The sequence below is a fragment of the Vicia villosa genome, unplaced genomic scaffold (assembly GCF_029867415.1).
Source record: "Vicia villosa cultivar HV-30 ecotype Madison, WI unplaced genomic scaffold, Vvil1.0 ctg.000073F_1_1, whole genome shotgun sequence".
Taxonomy (NCBI): Eukaryota; Viridiplantae; Streptophyta; class Magnoliopsida; order Fabales; family Fabaceae; genus Vicia; species Vicia villosa.
Genome location: NW_026704997.1, coordinates 931,235 through 956,933, shown reverse-complemented (window position 1 = coordinate 956,933; position 25,699 = coordinate 931,235). Strand labels below are relative to the sequence as shown.

At 34.0% G+C, this 25,699-nt stretch overlaps 2 protein-coding genes across 3 annotated transcripts; one reads left to right on the top strand and one right to left on the bottom strand.

The window, feature by feature from the left end:
• Window positions 1-296: 296 nt before the first annotated feature.
• On the top strand, window positions 297-8,556 carry LOC131623534 (SWI/SNF complex subunit SWI3D). 2 transcript variants are annotated; one of them, XM_058894547.1, is made up of 8 exons: window positions 297-936; window positions 2,013-2,545; window positions 3,521-4,204; window positions 4,580-4,746; window positions 4,849-5,594; window positions 5,768-5,964; window positions 6,059-6,500; window positions 8,156-8,556. In XM_058894547.1, the coding sequence occupies exons 1-7, from the start codon at window positions 504-506 to the stop codon at window positions 6,431-6,433; spliced, it is 3,135 nt and encodes a 1,044-aa protein (XP_058750530.1). In that variant the 5' UTR covers window positions 297-503; the 3' UTR covers window positions 6,434-6,500; window positions 8,156-8,556. The 2 variants fall into 2 exon arrangements, with proteins under 2 accessions (XP_058750530.1, XP_058750529.1); XM_058894546.1 differs by having other exon boundaries at window positions 298-936; window positions 4,849-5,600.
• A 12,812-nt stretch (window positions 8,557-21,368) lies between these two features.
• On the bottom strand, window positions 21,369-24,875 carry LOC131623532 (ras-related protein Rab7). Its single transcript, XM_058894545.1, has 7 exons — window positions 24,687-24,875; window positions 24,322-24,348; window positions 24,048-24,147; window positions 22,726-22,872; window positions 22,541-22,621; window positions 22,256-22,401; window positions 21,369-21,670 (listed from the first exon to the last, which is right to left on the bottom strand). The coding sequence occupies exons 1-7, from the start codon at window positions 24,737-24,739 to the stop codon at window positions 21,604-21,606; spliced, it is 621 nt and encodes a 206-aa protein (XP_058750528.1). The 5' UTR covers window positions 24,740-24,875; the 3' UTR covers window positions 21,369-21,603.
• Window positions 24,876-25,699: the final 824 nt, after the last annotated feature.

Below are 25,699 nucleotides of genomic sequence, written 5' to 3'. Positions count from 1 at the left end.
TGCAACGACTATCAAGAATATACCCGTTAAAGAGCACAATATGTAACAACTAATTATAATTTCTTTTCGGTCCCCTATCAGAATAAATACCCACCTCACTGATAACTCTAAAGTAGAAAATTCTAATCTCAATACCTTTCACTAATTTAATCATTTTAAAATTTTAAAATTTTCTCTCCTATTCTCTTTTCTTGAGATACAATGTTAGAAATTATGCATATTTCTTAAAAAAAAAAAAAAAAAGTTAGAAATTGTGTATACAAATAACACAATTACTCAAAACTCTAACCTTACCCAAAGTGAACAATGGCATTATTGAAGTGGGGAAGGAGGGAAATGCCTATGAAGAATTGAAAGTAGCAAATGAGAGATACGTATATTAGTCATAATCCAATGTTTGGAAGCCAAGTACAACACTTAAGATGAATTGAGCAAAAGAAAAAATAAGCACTGAAAAAATAAAACAACAATTTCATTTCATTTTGTTTCTCTAAAATCTCCCGATGGAGGAAAAACGCCCTCCATCCGCCGCCGATGCACCGGCATCCGAACCCGTAACATCCCGCCGCCGTGCCGGAGGTAACAAGCGAAAATCCGGCTCTCTCAATGCATCCAATTCCTCTTCCACACCTTCCAAACGCATTACTCGCGAGAAAGCGTCGCCTCTTCATCATCCTCCTCTCCATAACGGTCCGTTAACTAGGGCTCGCCAAATCCCTAACAATTTCTCCTCCGCAGCATCTGCTTCGACCATCGCCGGTTCCGCTTCCGCCCCCGCCGCGGTGAAACATGCTTCGCATACACAGGCTTTGGCTGCGGCGGCGGAGCAACTCAAGAAGGAGAGCGAGTGGGAGTCTCTGGAAGCTTCGATTGAAGCTGAATTTAAAGCAATTAGATCTCGTGACGCTAACGCACACGTCGTTCCTACTCATTGTGGTCAGGATCTGATCTCCTTATCACAGAACCCTAATTTGTTTGCTTTTAGTTTTCCGTGATTGAATAGTGTATGTGATTGTTGTGCTAACTAGTGATTCAGCTGAAATTGTGTGTATGGTGGATTCTGTTAGGTCTTGTTTTTGCTTTCTCAATTTGCTATTTTTTCTTCCATTTCTACCATAATCAAAGTTTAAACTGTGTTACTGGAGTATATTTACTTGTTTGATAACTTTAGGTTGTCTATTAATTTACATTTTAGTAGTATAGTAATAGAAAAAGAGAAGGATTATTGCATGGAATTGTTAATCATGTGCTTTTGTTCTAAATTCTAGAATTTATTAGGCCTGACTATCCTTATGTTACTTTGCAACATAGTTAATGCAATGTGACTCCATGCTTTAGATCTTCTTGTAAACTCCCTGCAGTTATTTTTTCCACCTTTATAATAGAGCTTTTGTCGCATAATTACTGTTTTTATAATTCTTATAGACTGTAAAGGAAGACAGCTAAGAAGGGCAGTATTTGTGTTTAGTTTATTAAAACTTTCTTACTATGAAGCACGGATACGTCAAATGCGACATCGACGTGGACACCGGTAATAATTTGAAAAAATAAATAAATTAGATGTAATGACAAGTGTCGTGCCAGTCCGACACGGATATGGACACGCCTTTTTTTAGAGGTGTCGGTGTTACGTTGCTTTCTTAATTCCAAAAAAGAAGAAATAGCACAGTGAATACTCTCATCTTTATTACTGGGAGTAAAGTATGCTGAATATCCTAAAAGGGGAATCAAATATGTCCTAACTATATATGTTTATCATATAGTTATAAGTGTCATGCTTTTGTTGTCCAACAACATTTTGGTAATACTGTTATGCAAATCCTTGGTGATCCAAATGTCCTTATGCGTCCCTCCTAAACCTTAAAGCTTAAAATTTTGATTAAATTTATCTGGTGTTTGGTTTTTTCCTTTTTCAATATTTAGCCGTAGTATGCATATTTTAAGTTTTGAGCCAAAAGTTCCAAGGCTTCATTCTTGAATTATCCATTTTTATATGTGGAATTGAATTTCAGGTTGGTTTTCATGGTTGAATATCCATCCAATTGAGGAACGTATGATGCCATCTTTCTTTAATGGAAAAACTGAAAATCGAACTCCCGATAAATACATGGAGATACGGAATTGGATAATGAAGAAGTTTCGTTCAAATCCAAACATACAAATTGAATTGAAAGATCTATCAGAGCTTGATATTGGGGACTTGGATGCTAGGCAGGAGATACTAGAATTTCTAGACTACTGGGGTTTAATTAACTTCCACCCATTCCCTTCTACAGAGTCTGCTGTAGCTAAAACCAGCGATGATGGGGAAGCAGAAAAGAATTCCTTGCTTGAAAAATTCTATCACTTTGAAACTCTCCAATTATGCCCACCTACTGCTCAAAAAACTGGCCTAACTATTCCTGCAATGACAACTGGCTTGTTTCCAGAGTCGATCGCTGAAGAGTTGGGGAAACAAGAGGGCCCGGCAGTTGAGATGCTTGAGTACCATTGCAACTCTTGTTCTGGTGATTGTTCTCGCAAACGATACCACTGCCAGAAGCAGGTTGTTATCTGAACTCAATAAGTCATTGAAGTGCATAGAGTGATATGTTAAAGATTTGGTATAACCTTAAATATTTTAATTTAAATTATGCTCCCTTTCATTCTACTCAAATGTGATGCCATTCCAAACTATTCTACAAAAGTTGTTAGCCATAGTTTTAGAATTGCACGATTTGATACATTTGGGCAAGACAGTAAATCTTATCATGTGATGAATCACAAATGTCAGGAAAGCTTGTGGAACAGACTTGAATCAGTATGATTCCGTATCGTTGATATGAATCAGTGAATCACATGATTCAACGATTTATTATTGTTTTTATTGTCGCTTTTGCCCAAAAAAAATTGAAAAGTCAAGTAAGCTGAAAAGGAAATGAAGGAGTGAACCTTACTTTGATAAATCAATTGGTCTGTTTTCATTCTTTTGAAACTAAGACTGCACACAATTGCTCTCCTCTGTTCTATTTGATTGTTACATTGGTCCTTTTTTTAAATTTCTAAATTCAAGGCTTAACACACACAAACACTACACAATTTTATGACTGTACTGGTTACTGTATTTTTAGTTTAATTCCCTCCATTGAGGAGTCAAATTATTAGCATGTTTGGATTCTAAGAATCTTATTCAGTAACTGCTATTCATGATATCCCCGGAAAGGACATTTTGTTAATTGCATTTGAGGCCTTATGGTGCAGTATCTGTTTAGAATCATATCTGAATTGAATTAGACCTTTCAAAAAATATATCAAATGTGAACCATAAAGGATTATTTCTAGAGAAGTGAAATAGCTGCCATTAATATTTGAGAGCTTTTCAAATACTAGTGAACCATATATAATGATGAGTTGGTTAACTATCTGTCTGTTTGGTGAATTAACATTGATATATTGTTAGAATATGGGTAATTGATGGTAATTCAATTTGTTTCTCTACTTCATGTAGTATATCTTATCAATTCTGTTATGCATATCACAGGCAGATTTTGATCTATGCGCGGACTGCTTCAATAACAGAAAGTTTGGCTCCGGCATGTCTTCGTTGGATTTTATACTCATGGAACCAGCTGAAGCTGCTGGGGTTAGCAGTGGAAAGTGGACTGATCAGGAGACACTTCTGCTCCTTGAAGCATTGGAACTTTATAAAGAAAATTGGAATGAAATTGCAGAACATGTTGGAACTAAATCAAAAGCTCAGTGCATATTGCATTTTGTTCAAATGCCAATTGAGGATAGCTTTGTTGACTGTGATGAAGATGTCGATGCTGGTTGCAAGGAAACGGCAGATCCAGCTGCAACAAACAACAATTTGTCTGTAGATGAAGATAAAGATAAAGATAAAGATAAAGATAAAGATAAAGATGCTTCAGAAGTTATTGAGAATGACAATAACATCAAAGGCCATGATGAGACTTCTCAGGCTGAAGATGTTAAAGTGAAAGATAATCAAGAGGAGACTCCAAAGTTACAAGATGGTAGTGATGAGAAAACTAATGAGGAAACTTCTAAATTAGAAGATGACATTAAAGTAAAGTTGGATGAGGAAGTAGATAATGAATGTGTCTTAAATGCTCTTAAGGAAGCATTTGCAGCTGTTGGTTATTCTCTTGAACCTGAAGGCCCGTCTTCATTTGCCGAAGTGGGTAATCCTGTCATGGCATTGGTAAGTTGAAGGGTTAGGTGAAGAACAGTAGCATTTTTTTGGGTATGGCAACAGTTATCTAATCTGAATTATATATTGGAAGATTTCTTTCTTCAGAACAGTAATTTTGATATAAATATTTGAATATCATGTTACATTTAGATGTAACTGCTGATGCTCCCTCTTTTTGGTACACTGTGTCTTGCAACTCATGCCTATTGCTCACAGATGACAAAACTTATGAAATTGCTAGTGTTTATTATGCTATTGAATTCTCATTTTTACCACATTATTGCAATGTTTATCCATTCCACGTGTCATGTCATCTGTATATTTCCATGTATTAGTCTTGCATATTCCATCTTGCTGATTTAATGTTTTGTTGCTATTCTGCAGGCAGCTTTCCTTTCGCAGTTGGTGGGTTCTGATGTGGCTGTTGCTTCAGCTCATAACTACATAAAATCCTTGTCTGGAAATGCTCCTGGCACTGAGATTGCTTCAAGGTGTTGCTTTCTTCTAGAAGATCCACCAGATGATAAGAAAGAAACATCTACTTCTGAGAGGTATGCGATTAATATGAAGAGTTTACTTTTCTTGATAGTCCTGTAACTAGTCCACTTGTTGTTTTATAATAACTTACAATGTTGTGTCTGAATGGATCATAGGGATTTTAATAGTGAAGGAGATCAGACCGACAAAAAAATACAAAAGGATACAGCAATGTTAGATGATAAAGATTTAGAAAACGATCACCAGAAAACGAAAATTGCAAGTGATGCTTCAGAAGACAAGATAGACCTGGCTTCTACAGATGGTGGACTGTCAGAAAAATCAACTTCAAAGGAGCAAGCAGCGATTAATCATGAGAGTGGGCTTGACAATTGTGATGATCCCAGCATTTCGAAGGCACCCAATGATCAGGCTCAGGGTACTCTGCATGATTCAGATGGTTCAACATCCAAAGCTAAAATTCCACCTAGTTCTGAGGAGGTTCAAGAGGGAGCTTCAAATGAAAAACCTTGCCATCCTATAGAGCTACAAAAGGAAGGAAGTGTGTCTGATTCTCATCCATCTGAAAAGAATGGAGTTCAACAGTCAAATGAATCCAGTTTACCAGTTGAGCTTGAGCTACCAAAGCCAGTAGAGACACCAAAGTATGATGAAGTAGTGTCTGATTCTGTGCCCTCAGATAAGAGTGAGCCTCAAAAACAGCTATCCACAAATGCAGTCTCTGAGTCTCATAAAACTACAGATTCTGCAATGGATGTTGATGTAGTTTGTAATTCGTCGCCAGCAAAGATTGACTCCCAGCCAGTAATATCTTCCCAAGATAATGGGACACAAAAGGATGTAGATATGATGTCACCTTCACATCCAATTAAATCGAGTTTGGGTGCTGAAAATGGTGCAAGTACAGGTCTCTATTTCTCTCTCTCTCAGACACTTATAAAAAAAACCATGCTGTTGTTATTCCTGACATTCTGTTAAGGGGAATATAATAGAAGAATGGTCTCACTCAGTATTGAGGAGTCTTTATCATAATATCATTCTAGTCCACAAAAATGAATAAAACCTTCGTTGCAGGGGCAGTTGAAGATCATGCAGGAAATGGCATGGAAGTGAAAAATGATGGCACAAAGACTAAACAGGAAAGCAGCTTTGAGAAGTTGAAACGAGCAGCTGTTTCTACACTAGCGGCAGCAGCAGTGAAGGCTAAACTTCTAGCAAATCAAGAAGAAGATCAAATCCGACAACTCACTTCATCATTGATAGAAAAGCAGGTAATCTTGTGGCCTGGTAAAGCTCTCACTGCATTATATTTATATGCTATCATTGTTATGTTCCTGTGACTTTGTAAATTCCATCAACTTACAGTTGCATAAGTTGGAAACGAAGTTGGCTTTTTTCAATGATATGGAAAATGTGGTGATGAGAGTAAAGGAGCATTTAGAGCGGTCGCGGCATAAGCTTTACCATGAACGTGCTATGATAATTGCATCTCGCCTTGGTGTACCAGCTTCCTCATCTAGAGGTGTACCACCATCCATACCAACCAATAGAATTCCTATGAATTCTGCAAACTCCCTCCTAAGACCACAAATCGTCATGAATCCTCAAGGGCCACAGATGTCTAGACCTGGGAGCACTGCAGCTACTACCCATCCAAACCCATTAATGTCTGCAACAGTAGCAGGAAATTCAGTTCGGCCATCCAGCCAGGAAAACCTTTCTTCTGTTGGGACAAAATAATATAAATTAGATATGGAAAAAGTTCACCCCTTCTTATTAATTGATCATCTGCCACCATTTTGACAATGTGAGTACATATTTTCATTTTTTTTTTCATGTCTTTTATCAATAGATGTTAAGTTTGAATGCACTTTTAGTCTCTGCAAATATATCATTTTTTTGCTTTTAGTCTCTAAAAATAATTTGTTTTTAGTCCTTGCAAATATTCTACATTTTACCTAACCAATTTCAATATGAATAAATTTTACTACGACTAAAATCAAATAACAATGACCAAAAATATAAAGTGATATACTTACTAGGGCTAAATAAAATAAAAAATTTACAGTGATTAAATCACAGACACTTCTACGAATAGGCATGTTGCAGTGTCCGACACTTGTATGACAATTGTACAATACGTATCGGAAAAGTCAAGACAAGTATCAGAAAAGTCGGACTAGTGTCTCAAACAATGATTTTTTTTCTTTGTTTCGACACTTTTTGGACACTTTTTGAATCGATGTCTGACACCTGTAATGACACTCATACAACACCGTGTCAGACAATTCAGACATGTGTTTAAAAAATTGTTTTTATTTGCTTCAACACCTTATATATTTTTTCAGACAAATCTCACACATATCTAAAAGGATTAAACATGTATTGACACAACGTTATTAATGAAGGTATTAAAACATTAATTTTGATTAAAATATTTTTAACTCTTGATATTTGGAAGGATCATTTGCATATTTAAACCTATAAACTATAAAAGTATATTTCTTATGATAAAGTAAATAGGAAAAAAAAGAAATATAGCAAAAGCATGAAAATGCCAAGGAACAAAACTAAATACATGGAATATATATTAAGAATGTTTAGCAAGTTCATGTAGATGGAAACATTAAACATTTCAAATTCTTATAAAGAAAATTTAGAGTGAGAGGAAGTGTCTATATACAAGATAGAAAAGACCATAGTGTTCAAAGAGCACTCACAAAAGAATTTATCTTTACTTTCCTCCAAGGATACTAGCGGAGCTTTAACCTAGACCTAGAACCTTCGGATCCAAGACCTGTCTTTTTACTACTGTATCAAATCCTCGGAGTCATCAAATATTTCAAATGCATGCCGGCCATTTTACACGATGGAAGTCAGTGATTTGTGATTTGACTTTATTTTTAATAACAGGTTTGGCTTTTTCTCACCACTCCTTTTCCTTTTGGGCCTCAATACTGTATCCAACTCCCCATTACAAAATATCATTCTGTTTGTTTATCAAGTATGATATGTGAGAACTAAAATGAGTGAATGGACACTAATCCTGTAGAGAACGTTCTCCTTTGTATAGACACAATACTTATCCTTTGCTAATAGGAGAATTTCATTGGTTACAATAAAATCGACGCATCTTCCATTTTTCTCAAGAAATATTATTCGGTTTCCTTTTACAATGTCAAAAACATACTATGCTGATCAGTATTTGCAACTTACTCCATAAGTTACTTGATTATTTTCAATTTGTTACCTACAAGGTCTTATTACAATTCCAAAATCACAAAGTCAGAAGACCTGCTTGAATCTTGTTCATATATAACTTTAAAATGAAGGACCCGTCTACTCGCCAAAAATATATTTTATTTTAGCTCCAAGTTAAATGCTTGTTATCTAGTCTCACGTATTCTTGTTATATGCATTGGTTAGCTTGTAATATTAACCTATTATCACTGTTTGATCCAGCCAATTCTTTTAAAGGTGATGCGCTGGTTAGGACTAACATCAATTGACAAGTAATGGGAATCAGGACCAGTTAGTGCACTGGAAGCTAATCTTTTGTAAGAAGCAGATAGAGATATCTTTTGTAAGAAGCAGATAGAGATCAGAGGACCGAATTCTACTGATATATTAAGATTGTAGAGCGATTGGTTTCCTTATATTTTTGAGGTGTTTAATTTGCAACCAGTAAATAGTTGTGCAAAATGTACGCCTGCAGTTCTGAAATATGTTCATCATGCCCCAATCCCAAATGGACCTTTCAACGGTCTTAAAAAATGATATGTTTGTCTATGTGTCATATACTTAGGAGGGCTTGCTTCCAATTTCGACCTTAATTGCTATATGAAGGGTGGGGATTAAGCATCTATTATTTCTGTTTTAGTCATGAAATTTTGCCAATTTGAGTATACCAAAATCAACGCCATTGACGCAAAGGATTTGAGGCAATTTTTCAGTACATATTTTTCAGTACACCCCTGCGAACGATAGGCTGGCTATAAACAAAAATGTGAAATATTATGAAGTTCACATGCTTAATCTATTACCTTTTTTGTTTCTTTTTGCATATGGCTTGTCTATGTTCCTTTTGTTTTTTTTATAGCATAACTAGTACCAAATCCGTGCATACGCACGGATTCTGTTTGGTTACGCGAATTTAGACGTCATTTATTTTAAATAAAAATGTTTAAAATAATTAGATAAATAATTGATTATTTCGTATATAAAAATTTTTAGATCAATGATAAATTTTTTCTAGTACATCATTTTAGGATTAAAAATATTTAGATCAATAATATAATTTTTTTCGTATACAGACTTCATTTTTGTTTAGATATCATTTACAAAAATATTTGGATCTATAGTAAATTTCATATATAAAAATATTTAGATCAATAATAAATTTTTTTCGTATATCATTTTTGAATAAGAAATATTTGGATTATAAATATTATTTTTCGTAAATAATAAATTTTTTTCGTATACAAAAATATTTAGGTCAATAATAAATTTTTTCACTATACATACTTCATTTTTGTTTAGGTATCATTTACAAAAAGTATTTGGATCAATAGTAAATTTCGTATATAAAAATATTTACATGAATAGTAGATTTTTTCCCGTTTACCATTTTTAAATAAAAAATATTTGGATCATAAATAACATTTTTCGTAAATAATAATACAAATATTATTTTTATTTAGGTGTCATTTGCAAAAATATTTGGTTCAATATTAAATTTTTGTATAAAAAAGTATTTAGATCAATAATAGTTTTTTTCGAATATCATTTTTGGATCAAAAATATTTGATCATTTCTTGTATATAAAAAATATTTAGATCAATAATATATTTTTTTCCCGTATACAAACCTCATTTTTGTTTAGGTATCATTTACAAAAATATTTGAATCAATAGTAAATTTAGTATATAAAAATATTTAGATCAATATTTGATTATTTTCTTGTATACCATTTTGGAATAATAATATTTGGATCATAAATACCATTTTTTTTTGTAAATAATAGATTTTTTTTCATATACAATATTTTTTTTGTTTAGGTGTCATTTACAAAAATATTTGGATCAATATCAAATTTTCGTATATAAAAATATTTGATCAATAATAGATTTTTTGGCCTATTCCATTTTTGGATCAAAAATATTTGAAGCATAATAGATCAATAATAGATTTTTTCCCGTATACAAACTTCATTTTTGTTTAGGTATCATTTACAAAAATATTTTAATCAGTAGTAAATTTCGTATATAAAAATATTTAAATCAATAGTAAATTTTTTCCCGTATATCATTTTTGAATAAGAAATATTTGGATCATAAATACCATTTTTCGTAAATAATAGATTTTCTCCGTATACAAATATTATTGTTATTTATGTATCATTTACAAAAATCTTTGAATAAATATTAAATTTTCGTATATAAAAATATTTAGATCAATAATAGATTTTTGAAATAAATTTTTCCCGTATATCATTTTTTACTAAAAAATATTTCGATCATAAATACCATTTTTCGTATATAAAAAAAATGTATATCAATAATAGTTTTTTTTTTTTTGGAAGAAAAAAGTGAGAAAGTGATTAAAGAGAAAAAAAAATAGAGAATAGAAAGAGATTTGATAAGTTTGATAAAATATAAGAGTTGTATTATTTTAATAATAAAATTAAAACTTTATGGTGCAAAGACCAAAAAATCACAATTTTAATTTGGTGGCAAAAAATTAAATAAGAATATTTTTTACTTTTCGACAACCATTAATTTTCTTATATTATTTAGGCTTAATTGCAATTTTGGTCCTCCTATTATTCATTTTTTTTTAATTTTGGTCCCTCTATTTTAAAATCCGGAATTTTAGTCCCTATATTTTAGTTTTTTTGAGGATTTTGACCCCCTGCAATTTCGAAGACAATTTTAAATGAAATGACGCTCACATTGATGATGTGTCAGTGTCAGTTCAACAATGAACAGTTCAAAAAAACTAATTTTATTTAAGATTTATGTTGAATATGTCATCAATTTAAGTTTCATTTTATTAAAAATTGCCTTCGAATTGTCAAGGGGACCAAAATCCTCAAAAAACTAAAATAAAGGGACTAAAATTCTTGATTTTAAAATAGGGGACCAAAATCCAAAAAAAAACGAATAATTAGGGGACCAAAATTGTAATTAAGCCAATTCTTTTTAATAATTCATCTGTTTTGTTTCTCACTACACTCCATAGGTCTCTCACGCACCACCGAATTGACAAAAATGCCCTCCAACTTCCATAAATGCATCTCCAGAAACACTTTTTTTTAAAATTTGGTTTTTACCGTAGATGCATCTACGGAAGCGTTAAAACATAGTGAAATTAATTACCGTAGATGCATCCCAAATTTCACTATGTTTTAACGCTTCTGTAAATGCATCTACGAAAAAATGCTTCCGAAAGTGCGTCTACAGAAGCAGAAGGTATAATTGAAATTCCGCGTGTGAAAGATGTACGGGTACATTGAAAAATTGTCAAAACCATATACCATAAAGTTATTAACTAACTTTTAATTCAGTTATTGTAGCATTTGAAAAATATTGATTTTATTCGTAAACCAAAATAAATAATTCAGTTAATTAACAACAATTTGATTCAATTCAAGTCGGTTCTCTGGATTTTTAGTTTTAGCCCTAACAGTAATGCAATAAAGTTAGGCGATTAGATGTGAAGATCATTCTTTTGTACTGCGAAAAGAATAAATTCTAGTCTCAACATGCATAATATAAATAATAGGGAATTTAAAAGAATTAAGCCGAACATTACCTTTGTTTTTTTAATTTTAGATTAATTTTGGGGTTACTTTTTCCACCCTTAGAGGAGCTTCTTCACCAGAATGAAAAGTTACAACGTCTCTTGCACATTTTTTTCATACACTTTTTTAACACTTGCACCGTAATAGTATATAAAAAGTCTACAAACTATACTTTTTAAATAATTTATCCAATCTTAATTTTTGTGCAAGAACATTTTGTTTTATATAGCAATGCTGTTTGTGAATCACTCTTGTCAAAATTTAAAACGGAGATGTATCTTCGTATAAATATTAGGGTGAGTCTGGAGATGTATCTCTGTAACTACCCCTTAATTCAAGATTTGTTGAGTTTTTCAAATATGCATATCTGGAATATGCTATGTTAGGTCAACCCAGAAACAATGACAAAATGTTGGAAAAACAACACAAATTAACATCAAACTACTTAATATTACATAGATAATCATTAGCATAAATTTAACATTACATTTTATTATAAACAAATGGTTCAAAACGTTGCAACATCCTTAAAATATTTTCGATCAATCTAGCAATTGTCGCATCCACTTCAATCAGATTATTTGTTGAGTAATGGTAAAATGTATTTCACATAACTTTTAAATCCTCATCCATCTTCAGTTTAAGCTTGGTGAACTGTATCTTCCATTAATCGTCAATTGAGGTAGAACGATATCTAGACGTTGCACAAATTCAAGGCGTCTTCAAACTAGCTTGAGCCTCAAGTTTGCGCATTTTTAATCGATTAGACAAAAAATTCCTATAGCTATATTGACTGCTCCTCATTCATCGGACATAACTTCCAGATGTTTTTCAAAATATTTTCTTTTGATAAAGCATTTTGAAAATAGTTTTGTGTGTGTCCTTTAACCTTATGCTTTTATGATAAACCTTTTGTTTAAATAGTGTTCACTCACTACTAAATCTAGGAGGAACCTAAGTACTTCAAGTCTTTGCCATATGCTCTCTCTTTTTGTTGACACATACTTAAATAGCTTGAAATAAGGCTTTAGTTGCATTCTATTTATTTGTCATCGTCGGATAACCAAGTTTATTAAACCTAATGATAAGGTTTGCATCCTTATCCACTTATTCTTTCATGCGTGACTTATATTAATATGTTAGTTGTCATCATCAAAACTAGATGTCCTTGTTAAAAGCTTATCACCTGCAAAACAATGTTCCATAGTCTTCCCCTTTTTTAGGATGACAACGCATCTCTCAAGGGAGGTGGTAAAAGAAAATAATACAAATATGTTTGGAATGGTTAGGCTCTCCCTGAATTAAATAGAGAGTATACCCTACTCCCCCTAAGAGTATTCTTCTCCCCCTTTGTCTAAATCAAAAAGGTGGATAAAGATACATTGCAAGAAATAAATATGCAAACAAAGGTGGTTAAGACATTTAGAGAAAGGAAAAACATCATACTCATATTATTAAGGACGTTTAAAGTACAATAAGAAATTTGCGAAATTGAAAGGTACATGAAGGGTAGACAACTAAGAAACACTTTAATTCATCTCACTACCATCCTTGCTTGTTCTAGTTGGGGAGATAAGATTTTTCCTCACCATTTTTTTGAGCTTGTTATTTTTGCATTCATCTTTCTTTGCTCATCGCAGATTTCATTGAGGGTGTTGGATGGAGGGTTCTTTCTTTGTTCCCTTACTCTTTAACGTTGTTGAGGGTACAAATTCTCCTTCTTTAATTGCGTAGCCCTTTTTTTATCACAAGTTGTCCTATCTTGGTGTGTACATAGATAGGTTCTTCTTCTACAAATGGATAATTGGTGTAGTGAAGAATTTTACTAATGAATTTGCATAAGGTAGAGAACTAGTTTTTCTTTTGGTATCTAGCATATGGTGGAGAACTGCATCTGCCCAGTTTTTAGGGACTTGTTTTTCCAGGAGTCAGACAACAGGGATGTCTGATTTTGAAAGGGTTCATCTTTCCTAGGGCATAGCACACAACTTACGATGTAGTGGATTAATCTTACGTTTAGGCGAATATGTCCTACTTTGAAAAGAGGTGGAATATGAGAGGTGTGATTAATGAGGAATGTGTGAGCAAGAGCGTCAAAGTTAAGTTTGTTATCTTCAGAATCTAACTGATCAAAATCTTACTCTATGAAAGGTAGGTTGTATATTAAAGTAAAGTCTTCAAGAGACAAGGCTATGGGCTAGCCCATATGGGCCGGCCCACCAGGCCCGGAAAATCATAGGGCTTGAGCCTTAAAATTAGAGTCCATATTTTTCAGGGCCTTTTTAGCCCAGCCCTGAAAAGCCCGCTACCCATTAGGGCTAGCCCATATGGGCCGTGGGTAGCCCATTAGGCCTGCATAATTATAAATTTTAAAAAATATATTATTATTTATATTATCTTACTCCAAAATAGCATAATGATTTTTTTCACTTCACTAAATTTTATCTCTATTTTATTCAATCTTTCTCTTTTAAATATTATACATTAATATAATCAACATTTTTTTCATCATATTATATTAGTTTTTCTCTTATAATAAATATTCAAGTATTATTTTATACAATTTAGACATATATTATATTTAGAAACACATTATAGTATTTATAAGAGATAATGTAGTACTTAAAAATGTATTATGTTTAAAATAACATAATTTTTAATTTTATTTATAATAAATATTATGGAGTTTTTATTTTAATTTTTTTAAATAAAAAAACCCATTTAGGGCCGGGTAGCCCGAAGCTCATCTAGGGCCGGGCTCGGGTAGTAAACCTTGAGCACATATTATACAGGGCCTTTTTTGCCCAGCCCTAAAAAGTCTAGGGCCCGCCCGTTTAGGACTGGATAATCCATATTGACAGCTCTACTTGATACCCATATATATATCTTTTTCTTTTCCTCTTCGGTCCAAAGAAAATAGTGTTTTCCACTATTTCATCATTTACTTGATGAGTAGGGTAAACCGGACCATTCACTATAGTTTTCCATAAATCATGTTTTATCAATTGAAGAAATTTTTTGAATCTAGCTTGCCAAATATTAAAACTTCTATTTTCAAAAAGTAGTTGTGCATTTAGAAAAGACTTTGTGTTGGAAGTCATCTTCCTCCTGAGACGATTAGTCCTGAAACAGGGGTTAGGCTTTGACGCCACTTGTTGGACTTGAGAATTCGCACACAAGAGGGGCATGTATTGTGTGATTTTGAAAATTGTGGTTTTTAAACATTTTAAAAAATAAAATCAAAGTCTAAAATAATTTTGAAAACTTAGCAGCGAAAAATACAGTGCAGAAAATAAATTGCAAAAATTAAAGAGTTAAGGGAAGAAGAGGAATACAGATTTATACAGATTTCATCAAAAATGACTTAGGCATGTCCCCGAAAATTGATCTTGAGAGTTTCCAATAAATGTTGAGAGTTTTTAGTAGGAAAGACTCACAAATCCTCTTATACAAGGATATGATGATGATCTTCAACTAAAGAATACAAGACGATAGATATGGGTATTTGCGTCTTTTCTTCAGAATAATCTCAGGAGTGAAGCGGCCAATCTTCCTTCCCAATTGTGAATTAAAGCAGCTAGTCTCCTCTTCGCAAATACGACCATTGAGCTTAAATCCTTGGTTTTAAACGGGATTACCTAAAACCTGTGAGATTTTAACACCTGGTTGATCTTGAACCTGTGAAGCTTTTAATACACATTTGAGGTTCAACCTATCTTGGTTTTAATACCGGGTTGACCAAAAACCTAGGAAATTTTAACACTGGCTGATCTCTAACCTAACCTAAGACTGAGTCACACAATCCCAAATCAAAGCTTTTAACGGGTTTAGCCTTGAACCCAAATAAATCCCTAAATTGACAGTATTAACCAAAGTTTATATAAAAGATTTCCTTGGTGAATTTACAATTATATCCTTTCCAGAATTACTATTATTTATCACTCACAAAAGCACTTAGGCTAAAACTTTAGTGAGAGAAAATGAAAATAAAATTTAGAGAGAAAGGGAGTGAGAGAGGTGTGTCAAAATATGGTTTTGGATGGTTTAGAATGTGAAATGGAACCTATATTTATAGGACTGAGGTTGGTTCAAAAAGAAATTTGAAATGAATGTTTTTACTGTTATCTAATCAGTTAGAGCATATTCATAATCGATTAATAGATGAAATAATCGTTTGTAAGTTCTCAAAACAGAAATAAAAGATATCAAGCAGTTGCACATAATCAAGGCAACTTCAAACTAGCATGGGCCTTAATGTCCTTGTTAAAAGTTTATCACCTGCAAAAAAAAAAGATTCCACATGGGGTGTGGAATGCCTCAGATGCCTTAGTAAGTGACACATGTCTCCTATGCAAAGAGGAAGGTAGAAATGCATGAGGTCCAGAATTTGACGCATCCACATCAATCAAACTAGAACCGACCGGTGCTTGCAATGATCAAGCTTTTTCCCTTTGAACTGCATGTTGTGCAAATCTGTCGTGCCTTAAGCTATCTTACTTAGCAGTCATAATGTCTATAATTAAATCACACAAGCATTATACAAATGAAACACAATGAAGTGAAGTCGTACAATGCAGACAAATTAAATCCTGAAATGCATCTCTGGATTCTAGAAATCAAAACGTTGAAATAATCTGTAGATGCATCTCCGTAATGTTCTGCAACTCAAAATCACGAAAATGGTGGAAATGCTTCCATTAACATCCAAAAGAATGCATTGATCATATATACATATATAACATATTTAAACTACCTATTACATAGCATAATGTTTTATTTCTACAAATGTATATATAAATTTAAAAAATATAGAAAAATAAAAACTTATCAAATATGAGTTTAGTTTGATGTTGAGTGAGCTCTTTGATCCGATTGGATGTTGATGGTAGAAACTATGAAGTGAATGAGTTTGAGGGAATGTGAATTGAGAGAGTTTGGAGAGTTGAGAGTTTGAAGAGTTTGCATTTTAGAGAGTATTTTGAGAAGTGAGGAAGGAGAAGGGTCTGACACTTTTTTTATTAAAACAGACTTCGGAGTTTGTAAGCTACACGAAGATGCATTTGTGTAACTTTTTTGATATAACCTTAAGGTTTGACTCAAAAATAAATGTGATTGAGATGCGACCGAAAATACATTTCTGAATTTTAAGGATAGTTTTGATTTTTTTTACTAAGGCTGGATAAAGGTGATTTTAAAGTGACTTTAGGATGATTCTGAATGGGTTGTTAGAGCTTTTTAAAGGATTGATAGGAGTTAATTGTTTGAAGTTGTTGTACTGGGGTCTGCATTTTGACACTGTTAAAGTGTGTTGTTTTAGATTTTGGCATGTCTTATGCCTGTCTTTAATATAGATAATTTCTTTATAGACCCCCATGCCTTCTTTCCAACCCCAAGCGAAATTCCATAAATGTCCCTATAATTCGGAGATGCATCTCCGAAGACGTAAAAAATTATTTTGGAGATGCCTTTACAAAATCAATTTTTTTTAAAAAGAAAAGGTGTTTTCGGAGATGCATCTCCGAAATAACCCTTTTTTACGTCTTCGGAGATGCATCTTCGAAATATGCTTCATTTTTCTGTTATTTCAAAACAGCCACCCCCCTCATTTCATTCTACCCAAAACATCAAAATTTCACCACCACACCCATTTCTCCAAACTTTCTACACAATCTAAAGTTGATCTACAACATCAAAGGACTCAAAGGCCCACTCAAAGGCACACTAACAGCTTCAAACAAATTGTAAGTTTCAAAACTTTAAACTCTATCATTGATAATCTTGTTTGGGCGGTTAGAAATTAACAAAATGTAGTTAGTTGAAGTTATTAGCAACATGTAGTAGTGTTTGGTTGGTAAAAATTGGATTTTTAATGGTTTATGGCAAGAAATGGGGACTGCGAAAATGGAGAATAACAGGCGTTTTCGGAAGTACATTTCCGAAATCACCTCTGACCAGTTTCGGAAATGCACTCCCGAATTTAGTCTGAACTGTTTTTTTCTGAATTGTTTCGACGTCTTACCTGGTGCAATTTTTTCAGGAAAATGTCAGGAAATCTGACACGACTTAGACAGGGTAGGGAGACCCAGACGACATCAGCTCGATGCGAGCGTGCTCCATAATTAGTAGCGACACATGGACGAGCCTAGTACGAGTACCCATCCAAATGGATGAGGCGCCTGCAAGTTCCTCATCTGGATCGAGGAGTAGGCTGGCTCGGGCGTCTTCTTCCCGTGAGGTTGAGGAGGATGTCGTGGAGGAACACCAGGAGGAGGTAGAGGCGCCTGAGGATGAGGGTGTACGCGGGGAGGAGGATTGGGGCGATGAGGATGAGGGCTACCCAGGAGGGCCTTCGGACACATCTCTATTGATATGGTAACATGAGCATGTCGTTCGACGTGTTTGGGAGGGAGAGGTAATTTTTTTATTATACTTTCTTAGTTAACGGTTTTAATTATAAATAGTCGAAAACATTAACTAACATTGTTGTTTTTTTGGTGACAGGAGAGGGCGACCATAAAATCTGTTAACCACACGCGGAAAATATTTGATATTGAGATACCAGAGGCTCAGTGGTTTAGCGATGTCGTAGCTGCCTCCGGTCTTGGCGGGTTATACATGACCGGATATGGTACTGTTATCCACAGAATATCAGGGGCATTCGTCGAAAGGTGGCACAAGGAGACGTTGTCTTACCACCTTCTTGTTGGGGAGTTGACGATCACCCTCTACGACGTCGCCTGTCTGCTCCACCTACCTATCAGAGGGAGGCTGCTGGACCATTCTCGTATACAGCGGGTTGAGACCATCGAGTGGATGGTGGATTTTCTGGGCATGGACCCATTTATGGCCGAGAGGGAGTGCCAAGCAACGAGTGGGACACATATCCGATTCTCCAACCCTGAGAGAGTTGTACGAAAACCATTTGGTGGCAGATGAGGTTGAGGAGGAGGGTGACACTTTTTTTGTTGACTACCACCGAGGTTGCGCTTTGCGGTGTTGGTTTATGTTCTTGGTTGGCACGGCGCTTTTTGTGGACAAAAGTGCCAACTATGTGGACATGACCTACCTCTGGTACTTTATGAATTTGAATCAAGTGGAGGAATGGAACTGGGGGGCCTCTATTCTCATATACCTCTACTAGAAGCTAAATGAAGCCTGCCTATGGAAGACTCGCCAGCTGACTAGCTCTTGCACACTTCTCACGGTACAATTATTGTTAATTATATCACATTCAATATGTTATTTCCTAATGTGTACTGATATATTATCGTATTTGTGTTTCAGGGCTGGATCATCTCATACTTCCATCGCATCCACGGCTACGACATTGATCCTGTGTATACTGACCCCATGCCCAGGGCCGCACGATACATCCTCCAAGGAGGGATAATAAGGTGGGCCCATATCATGTGTACCTTGACCGCACTGTTCACGATGACATCCAGTGGACGCCCTTCATTGGTTACGGTGATGTTATCCCATTCGACCGCATCGCATTATATTCCGGATGGTTGGCATGTGGGTGCAACACCATGGTCAGATACCTGCCGGAGCGGTGCATGCGATAGTTTGGGCGTGTGCAGATGATTCCGATATCTCCATTCCGGGTTGGTCCGGACACCGTTACACGCCGAGAGCTCACTGCTATATTTGAAGATTGGTCGCATCATTTAGTTTTGAAGGAGTATCGGAGTATGGTGGCCACCAAGAGCTGGCACCATGTGGATGGTTATGTGACTTGGTTTTATCGGGTGTCACATCCTTTGATGACACCCGATGCTCCTAGAGATCCACCTAGGTCAGCACATAAGGAGATCTTGGAGAACCGGCAGGTCGAAGATAACCATGCCACTGATCTCTTGTCGGTATGCCAGCGGATACAGATGATTGGGCAGGAGGCGTTGAACAAAGGGATCATGCAGCGGGGCGGTGACGAGGCGATTGCCGTCATGGAAAGGGTTGTCAGAGAGACGACTGGTGCAGCGGCGTATAGTAGGCAGAAGAGGTCGCAGGGTCTTCGCATTAGGCATACTCAATAGCAGTTGCCTATTTATGTTTTATTTATGACTTTTTTGTATTCGTGTTGTAATATTTTGACACTGAGCACTTACCCGTACAACTATTTTCGTATTTATAATATTGATATTTTATTCTAATTTATGTGTTATATTTTGTGGATTCTGTTATATTTTGTCGATTAATGTAAAATACGGATTAATCATTGTTTTAAAAAGAAATAGAAAAACTCCAAGCATATTTTGGAGATGCATCTGCGAAACTGGTCCATAGGTGATTTCGGAGATGCATATCCGAAAACACCAAAAAAATGGGTGATTTCGGAGTTGCATCTCCTAAATGATTAAAAATGTGAAAATTGGATCCTTCGGAGATGCATCGTCAAAATTTAGGGGTATTTTGAAGTTTATAGCAGGGGCCTTCACCCTATAGGAGTGTAAAAAAAATTGTCTTAATATATTTATTTTCCTTTGCTTGTCAAAAAAAACTATCATGATGAAGATAAAATAGACCCATTTACCCATATTTCAACTGCGATCGATAGTCATCCACGTAGAGACAATTTCTTTATAGATCCCCTGTGGGGATAACCCCTGCTGAAAATCCCAAAATACCCCTGCTTCGGAGATGCATCTCCAAAGTATTTTTTTTTTTCAAATTTTCCCAGAATCCGGAGATGTATCTCCGAAAACACCCATTTTGTGGTGTTTTCGAAGATGCATCTCCGAAAGCACTTAAAAATCAAATTTTGGATTTTAACTATGTTTTTTCGAAGATACATCTCAAAAAAACTCTTCATAAACATTTTGTTTCATGTTTTGATCTCGCTCTCTAGTGCTCACTTCTTCCTTTTGTAATTCTGGATTCTTAGCGTTCGGTTTCGATGGAAATAATGTTGAGTTGAATCGGTTCAGTAGCAATTGACTTGTTGAATCTTTCGGCTGAGTTGTGTTGTTGCAGCGTCGGCGTCGGTTGTTAACACATGATGATGGACACAGTTATGGATCTGTTTAATCGAAACTTGTTGAAACTTGTTGGTTGAAAGATGGTTTATGCAGGTTTTGATATTATTGAACTTGTGGAGGAGAGTAATTTAAGTTTGTGCAAAGTTTTGATGGAATTTTATGGTTTGAAATATTTATGAAGGTTATTAGGATGAACGTGATATTATGTTTATGCTGCAGAATCAGTTTTGATCTGGTGTTGTGAAATAACAGGTGAAGGATACGGAGGCTTACTTTGGAAGAAGACACTTTTTCTAAAAAATAGGTGTTTTTGGAAGTGCATCTAAAAAAAACATTTTTTTTCTTTAAAAAAAATGATTTCGAAAATGCATCTCCGAAAATACTTTTTTTCAGTAGTGCACTTCCGAAATTAACCTTTTTTTCAAAAAAAATGTAATTTCGGAGATACACCTCCTAAATAATATATGTGTTTTAAAAATTTAGCACGGATTTCTAAAAAGATTGGAGGTAAATAAAGAAATTGTCCTGGTAGAAGGCTTGACTTGATACCTTTTAAGCGGATCAATATCAACTATTACTCAATAAAACATTATGGTAATATGTCCCAATAAAACATATAAATGTAGAAAAATTTCATAGAAATTGTACATTAATTTTATTAAAAATTTATAATTAATCTTACCATTGTTTTTTTTCCGAGATAAACATTTCATTTGTGAATAAGTTTCTTAACATGTGACCTGTGCATGTTAGCATTACCTATAAAACATTACTGAGTAGAAACTCTTGAACTGTTTTAAACAGATTTTATAACTGAAGGCATTACCACAACCACCAATCACCGTCTATTACAAAATATTTTTTGTATGGGAAAGAAAAATAACTAATGAAATAACTTCAGAATGATCCTTTGCTGTTTTTTAACAATGTTGGAATAGCATACAAGGAGAACAGCATGATCGATTAACACAAGCCAAACAAGCACCCAACAGATCGCACAGGAACAATTTGTTTCTTGATCAAACATAAATGTACAATTAAACCTCATAAGACAGCAATGGCTAGACATGCCAAAAAGATTTTTAAATAAAATACTTTATTTTGCATTGAGAACAAAATCTATATGTTCAGCACTCGCATCCTGTTGACCTTGGCTGATTGCTGTTTCCAACATCAATTGTGTCTGGCAGGTATCTTTTTCACATGGAAAACAAATTCCAAAACAAAATATCAATATCATTGGAGTAATATAATTATTCAATTATCAAATAAACTGAAAGACTCATAATCTATGGGTATGCATCAAATAATACTTCAATTGAAATATACAGTGAAATTAGTTTGCAGGCAGCACTGTTATATAGACAAACCAATGTATCAAGATTTAGAAAAAGTGGTAGTAGAGTCATAAGTAACAATTTCAATTTGTTAGGGGGACTTGAGGTATCTACAGGGTTCAAAAAAGCAGCTCAATGAAAAAAAGATTTCAGAGGACTGACTTAAAATAAAAAACATAAACATTATATCAGCTTGCAACTAATCAATCTTTTCGTTATATTATAGCAAATAGTTTGTCTCCATCATTAAACATTCCCCCTATATGCATCTGCTTTCAAGAGACAACAAGGATATTATAAACTAAAACACTAGTAGGACCAAAATATGCTCCTCAAACCAATGAACACCGTATCATAATCAGATAGACCCCTAAATTTATGTATTTGTGACGAAATGTGTTCATATATATTAAAGAAGAGATGCGCATGCTGAAGAACTTACAATTCTTCTTCTTCTCCACTTTTCAGGGCATCCTTTGCTATGGTTTGGAATGCTTCTTCAACATTAATACCTTCTTTAGCAGATGTCTCAAAATATGGGATGTTTCCTTTAGCTGCACACCATGCCCGAGCCTTCTTTTCAGAAACCTGCGCACAAGAACTTATGTATGTTAATCTGTTTAGCAGTACATGTTCAGGTGTTTCATGAATGTTATTTGATGCATGCAAGCTTTTGAAAGAATAAAAAGAGACATGGAAGATATAGCACAAGGCAAGGAAAACATACCACTCTACTGTTCCCACCATCAATGTCTATTTTGTTTCCTATAACGACAAAGGGAAAATTCTCTGGATCGGACGGATTTGCCTTATGAAAATGATCACAAAGTTCAGAAGTTAAGAAATTCTTATATGTTGTTTGAGATTATTGATAAAACTGAGAAATTTATCAAGAGAGACGCAGATTCATACTTGAATGAGAAACTCTTCCCTCCAGTTATTAAGGTTTTCAAATGACTTCACTGAATTAACATCATATACAAGAACACAGCAATCAGCACCACGATAGAAAGCAACTCCTAGGCTTTGGAATCTTTCCTGGCCAGCTGTATCCCAAATCTGCATAGTTGAGATTATTAAAAATTAAAAGGAAAGGAAAGAAAACTTCTACTATTTTAACTTAAAATTTCCAATTACAACAACAACCAAACCTGAATCGGCTACATGCATCAAACTATGTCATAATGTTCTATCAAAAACATATTTCTATCCAACTAGTTAGTTACTCTCAAGATCTTTTTTAATAGTTTCTCTAATGATTTTTCTAGATCTTCCTCTACTTCTAGTTTTCTAGTTGTTTGACTACCTTTCATTTGATCTACTCTCCTTACTACAAAATCCGCAAGTCTTCTCTCTACATGTCCAAGTCACCTTAACCTATTTTCCACAATCTTTTCTACTAAGGTTGTTACGCCAACAATTTCTCTAATATTGTCATTTCTAATTTTATCTTGTCTAGCCTTACCACACATCCAACGCAACATACTCATCGCTACTACACTTATTTTACTTTCTTGTTGGCTCTATACCGTTCAACATCGATGGGATTATTACACTTGTTTGATAAAATTTTCCCTTCACTTTGAGTGGTATTTTCGTGTCTCATAAAATCCTTGAGGCCCTCCTCCATTTCAACCACCCAGCTTGATTTCAATTAAAACAAGAAAATAATTATGAGATGAAAAACAAGCACAAACATGACTTCTACAAGAAACACAACATAGAAGTCTAATAGTTAAAAGAGAGTGGTGCACTATCCAAAAAAATCAAACAGCCTTACTATCCTTAACCAAAAAAGGCTCTTAAGAGAGGGCAACAGAAAAACTTAGATGTTAATCATTAAAAATACAGTTATCATCTTTGTCAAGTCTAAGTCGGGTAAAAAGATCAAGTCCTAGGTCTGGCCTGTATCCTGGACTCTTGGTTGACTTACTATGCTTAATCCAAAGTAAACTACTATGCATGTTTGATGTACACTACAGGCTGATAACACCACCATGCAGCACCAACATATTCACCTTCATTCATTTAAGAGGTTGTAACCTAAGAATTCTTTAGTTAAATCAGTATGTAACATAATGCATAAGATAAGAACATCAAGGTAATACCAAAAACACTCAAACAACAAGTATTACATAATTCGTAAATCAGGCCTATCATTTAAAGGTTCAGTCCTGAAGTCATTCTCACGCATCTCAAAAACAAACCAAGCTAAAACAGCACCAGTCACAAACCTGTAAGGTGAAAAGCCTATCTTCAAATTGCACTTCTTTGGTTAAGAAATCCGCTCCAATAGTTGCCTTGTACTGATTACTAAACTTCTTATTCACATATCTAAAATACATAGGTTAAGCCAAACGCAAAGGCCACATATTTTTAAAGCATAACCCTATACAACACTAAAACCACAGAAAACTGCATTTAAAATTGAAAACAAAAAAAATAAAATCTGAGCTTCTAAACAAAAAAAATAAAATCTGAGCTTCTAAACAAAAAATTGAAGGATACTGGTTCATCAAAGACGTCTTCCCCACACTGCAAATCATAACAGTCAAAAAATAAATAAAGAATCGATAGATACAACAAACATTTCTACATATCAAATTACTTCAAATATGATTCTTGCGATCCAAACAAGAATATGAAAACCACCAATTCATTAAGTTACGCTCTCTATGCACAATTCTTGTGATCCAAACAATAACAAGAAAATTTACAAACTACAATTCAATTGTGTGCTTGTGTATTAGTAATTGAGTTTAAACAGAGATCAATTCGCGTAGAATAAAAATCAGCAGAAGGAAAAAAAGTGAAGAGATCTGTAGAATACTGTTACTAGCAAACCCTAGAATTGAAGAGTGAGAGAGACGAACCCGCTGTCACCGAGAATGATGACCTTTAAGAGAGTTCTTCTGCGAGAAGGCATCGTACGGATCGGTGGAAGAAGAAGAAACGGTTGTTTGCTTTGTGTTCGATGATTTTTTTACTTCAACTACGACTCTCTCTCACACCGTCTTCAACTCTATTTCTTTCTCTCTCTCTATCTTTCTAAGCTGACGTTTTCTCTCTCTAATTCAAATCTTAAGGAATATTCTACTACCCTGACAGCTATTATTCAAACAATAATTCCTCAATAATTTATTTTAATTTTGTTAAAATATTATTTTATAAAATTAAAATTACTAATTTAAGATTTAGAATCAATTAATTTTTATAAAATACTCCTACTATATAATTAGATTTAAGGGTCCAACAAACCCAATAAAATCTATCTAAATCTATAATATAAGAAAATTAATGGTTGTGCAAAATTAATTTTTTGCCACCACATTAAAATTGTGGTTTTTTGGTCTTTGCACAATTAAGTTTTTAATTTTATCATTAAAATAATACAACTTTTATATTTTATCAAACTTATCAAATCTCTCTCCATTCTCTTTTTTTTTCTTTCATCACTTTCTCACTTCTTTCTTCCAAAAAAAAAATCTATTATTGATATATATATATATATATATTTATATACGAAAAATGGTATTTATGATCGAAATATTTTTTAGTAAAAAATGATATACGAGAAAATTTTATTCAAAAAATCTATTATTGATCTAAATATTTTTATACACAAAAATTTAATATTAGTCCAAATATTTTTGTAAATGATACCTAAATAAAAATAATATTTGTGTACGGAAAAATTTAGAGTTTATGGTAGTGCACTGAAAGTGTAAACTAATTTTACACATACAATCAATCAAAATCCTTACATTTGTCATGTCATATTAGTTTTTTTAAATTACAATTCTGTTTTAATTGGATACATGGTTGTGATTGGTTGATAGTCGGTGCATATCCATTTTCTCAAAAATCTACTATTTATGAAAAATGA

Bases quoted from the DNA above. Each gene is read 5' to 3' on its own strand.
- LOC131623532 (XM_058894545.1), bottom strand. From the start codon at position 24,739: ATGCCTTCTCGCAGAAGAACTCTCTTAAAGGTCATCATTCTCGGTGAC. The intron at 22,873-24,047 runs GTTTGTGACTGG...TCAACTATGCAG, and splicing joins ATAGGCTTTTCACCTTACAG to ATTTGGGATACAGCTGGCCA. The intron at 22,402-22,540 runs GTATGTTTTCCT...TCTTGTGCGCAG, and splicing joins ATGGTGGGAACAGTAGAGTG to GTTTCTGAAAAGAAGGCTCG.
- LOC131623534 (XM_058894546.1), top strand. From the start codon at position 504: ATGGAGGAAAAACGCCCTCCATCCGCCGCCGATGCACCGGCATCCGAA. The intron at 4,205-4,579 runs GTAAGTTGAAGG...GCTATTCTGCAG, and splicing joins GTAATCCTGTCATGGCATTG to GCAGCTTTCCTTTCGCAGTT. The intron at 4,747-4,848 runs GTATGCGATTAA...AATGGATCATAG, and splicing joins GAAACATCTACTTCTGAGAG to GGATTTTAATAGTGAAGGAG.